Raw genomic sequence first — 4076 nt, forward strand, 5'->3', positions numbered from 1 at the left:
GTGGGTTGCAAATAGCTGCTTTCAGCCATAAACAAAGAGATATTTGAAATATTAATTTTAAAAACTATAAGCAACAACAGTTTTTCAAATTTATGTACAATTATACACATTATATTTTTATGTATTATTAGAAGCATTATTAGAAGCAAGTTCTTATGAAATGGCTGAAGCACTTAATGTGTCTCTGTTAAAAATCTATTTTTTAACTTATATCCTATCTCTTTAATAAATTAAAGACAAGAATACGTAAGGAAATAGGAGTCAACACGGTACTTTTTGGGCAAATATAATAATAAAAAGTCTAATGCCAATCATCTACGGCACTATGGTCTTGCACGATTGAATTAATATGCTCAATTTCGTTGAGAATACTTGAAGTAAGTCGAAATTATACGAATATTAATATTTGTCATTTGACATGGATTATTATACTTTTTATTATTATATTTATTATTATTTGCGCACAAAGTATAACGCTAACTCTTACTTCCCTATGCATTCTTGTCTTCAATTTGTTAAATACATCGAGGAATCTTATATTTATTTTTTTTCATTATTGTAAATATCCTATTTAATCATATTCTTTAATCTCTTCTTTTCTTTCTTTTTTTTAAATATTACTGGCAACATAATTACAATGTTTTTATGTTTTATAACATTATTTATGTAAATAAAAAAGAATATATTAAGAGACGCTTCACAAATACATATACTGTTAAATTTATAATGTCAAATTTAAGATGAGTCGCCGCTGTTCCTACTCAATTCGTAACTCAACATCATATTTTATACTAAAACAATGGTTATATTTGACACTGTATAAAAATTGTCAAATTTAATTATCATTTTAGTATAAAATAACGATATTTAATAGGAGCAGTGGCGACTTCTTCATATTATTATTATAGATTAAATTTATACATTTATTATAGATTTAACAGTGTAGTTTTACTAGCATTATACGTACAAAATTATATTTTTATAGCTGCTAGTTTTCTAGCGCGCTAGAAGACTAGCACGCTAATTGCTAGTAAAAAAGCATTGTATAAATTCTTATTTATTAAGATATTTGAATTGATGCATTTTGATTAATATAGATAAACTGTGTCCCTACAAATAATAAGTCTTCTGTTACAGACATTAAACCCTGCTACATTCGGCTTTCTCCGATCCCGCAGGAATACAGTCGTCCACTCCAGCACCATAATCACTTATTGCGTAAAAAGTTCTTTTGTTCGAATAACTGCGGACGTTCTTTCGGAACTGTAGCTTCTATGGCGAGGCATTTGCACGAATGCTATGATCGTTATCTACAGCATTTCAAGTGTCCGTTCTGTAATTATCATTCAAGCTCGGCTTTCTACATTTATAATCACGTGCACAAACGACATGTAACGAAGGACGAATAATACTTAGAGATTCTTGTTTTTACAGTGAGAGTAAAAAGTATTCGTATAAGACAATTTGTTATAAAAAAAAGCCTTATTTGTAGAAAATAAACATTAATTAATTAGCAATTTTATACAATGAATACATTCTGTTCTAATATAAACAAACAAGCTTCATATATATTCCTAAGAGAGATTTTAGAAGCTAAATTTCTCGTCTGTACGAATACTTTTTGAACATTCAAACAATACAATTTTTAATTTTCGCTTATTTTTCAGATGATATATTTTGTATAATTAATACACATCTTTTTGGTATATATAATTTTAAGAAACATACAATCTTATTTTATTCTTTATGAATAAATTGTTAATTATCCAACAAGAAATGATTGTCAATTAAACGTCGATATTATTTGATTGATATTGAAATCATCGTATATCGATTCGACATCAATTTGATCTCATTTTTCGCTGGATAATATTTACTTTTTAAAAATAAAGTTTTTTTTAAAAAATATTTTCTTTGTACGAATATTTTTTGCACTCACTATATTTGATGAGCACAGATTTGTACGAAATATAATTTTTGCGCGAATATTTCTAATGGATCATTTTCAGAGAAGTTGTATTTCTAGATTTTATTTTTTTATATTCTCTCTTGTACATTTTATTTTTTTTCATATATTTTTCTTTTTTGTTATCATAATGCCATACATTGCATTATACTTAAATATGAAACAAAATTAATTATATAAGCATCGAAAAATAGTGTGATATAATTATTTTTCAAAATAATTATTCAGGAATTGTATTTTGTTTCTATTTCGGACACTCTGTTTACATGTCGATGAAATATATTGTTAGGAAACCGACTTTTAATTAATTATGATGTTTATAATCAATCGAAAGCGTTATTAATTACGATCACATTGCATGTAATGATGAAAATAATGCGATATAATTATTTTTTAAATTGTCCAAGAATTACATTTGTTTCATTTGCTTATTGAATAATCTGTTTATGGCGATAAAATGTGTCGTTAGAGAATCTGCTTCCAATTAATATGGTGTTTAATAATACACTGAAAAAAAAAAAAAAATCTTAATTTCAAAGAAATATCTTTTTGCTCGTATTCAAAAAAATTATTTTTTTGGATCAATGAAAATTTCTTCGAAAATACAATATCTTATTTTCAAAGAAATTTTTATTGATCCAAAGAAATAATTTTTTTGAATACGAGCAAAGAGATATTTCTTTAAAATTAAGATTTTTTTTCAATGTAGGATTCTAAACAAATTAATTATCAACAAGGAAGAATTATACATACAGAAAATGTTTTTTTGTATTTTTATGAAATTATTTTTTATTAAATATTTTTATTAATATTGTAGCGAATTTGCTGTAACTAAATAAATTTCAAATTACGGTTACCCTCACATTTTTTAGTTCTAAAGTGTTTTTTTTTTCCGGAATGGTAGTTTAAGATTATCTATATAATTCTATAATTAATTTCTATAGTAATAGCAATGATGCTAATGATCTATCTACTGTATATCTTGATTAACAATAAATGACACGCCATCAGTAATGGATATTTTGTTACAGGCATTGACCCTTACTACGTTTGGCTTCCTGCAGTCTCGTTGAGAAACAATCGATCCCGGTTCCGCAGTCAAGCATCAAATTGGCGCAAAAAATTTCACTGTACCAACAATTGCGGGAGTTGTTTTACACATCGCGGTTCCCTAACGAGGCATCTGCGTTACGAGTGCCAACAGAATCCGCGCTTCAAATGCCCGACCTGTGATTTCCGCTCAAGATGGACGTCTGATGTCTATAAGCACGTGCGCAGAAAGCACCAAGGCACTACCGTGCGTTGTATCGATATTGGCAGAAATTGAAAAAATGAACCTTTCTTTAGTACTAGACAACTTTACATACTATGTGGATAAACTAGGAGATTGCATTTAATTAGGATATATTGTTACTCAAATAAAAATTTTGCAAACCGATGCAATACCTCATCATGTTTTATTACACTGTATTATTCCAAAAAATTCTAGGTTTCGTATACTCTTAGTATTAGATGTACTGTAATATTTCTGCAATGATATATTTTTTGATTACTAACATCATCTTAGTTTAAATCAGTTCATTGTCTTAATGTAGTTCTTCCTTTTTTTACTGAATTCCTTCCTCATGTTTCCAGTATAAAATAATATTTAAGAGATTTTAAGTAAAATCACAAATAAATTTAATGTTGATGAGCATTGTGTTTTTAAATTTTTAAATATTATTTAGTTTTTGTTCATCTTGCTGATCATCTTGCTAATTGAAGCGAATCTGTGTGCAATTAAATGATATTCTACTATTGTACAATTGTTTAATTGTTGTAATTGTCTCTGCTATTTTTTATTGTAATATTCTTAATTTAGAAGACACATTTTAAAATACGATTTATATAGATACCATTTCTACAAAGATAAAGTGAGTTTACAAAATTGAATGAAATGCTTTATGTATTTTCTCAATTTTATATATTTTCTAAATTTTTTAACGAAAGGTTATATGTTGGAATAGTTTTAATATGAAAAATTTTCTGAAATATTGCTGAAGCTATTAATTCCTTTTATTTTAATTACATCAAGACGATGCCATGCGATTTCATCATTCGTATTTATAGT

General features: G+C 26.8%; 1 protein-coding gene across 1 annotated transcript in view; it reads left to right on the top strand.

The window, feature by feature from the left end:
• Positions 1–4043: 4043 nt before the first annotated feature.
• The window catches only part of LOC108693980 (zinc finger protein 425-like), a 6511-nt gene continuing 6478 nt past the window's right edge, over positions 4044–4076 (top strand). Inside the window, exon 1 of the mRNA XM_018203226.1 lies at positions 4044–4065. Coding sequence (XP_018058715.1) covers positions 4044–4065 — 22 coding nt within the window. The remainder of the gene's footprint in view (positions 4066–4076) is intronic.

Source organism: Atta colombica, unplaced genomic scaffold (assembly GCF_001594045.1).
Source record: "Atta colombica isolate Treedump-2 unplaced genomic scaffold, Acol1.0 scaffold112, whole genome shotgun sequence".
NCBI lineage: Eukaryota > Metazoa > Arthropoda > Insecta > Hymenoptera > Formicidae > Atta > Atta colombica.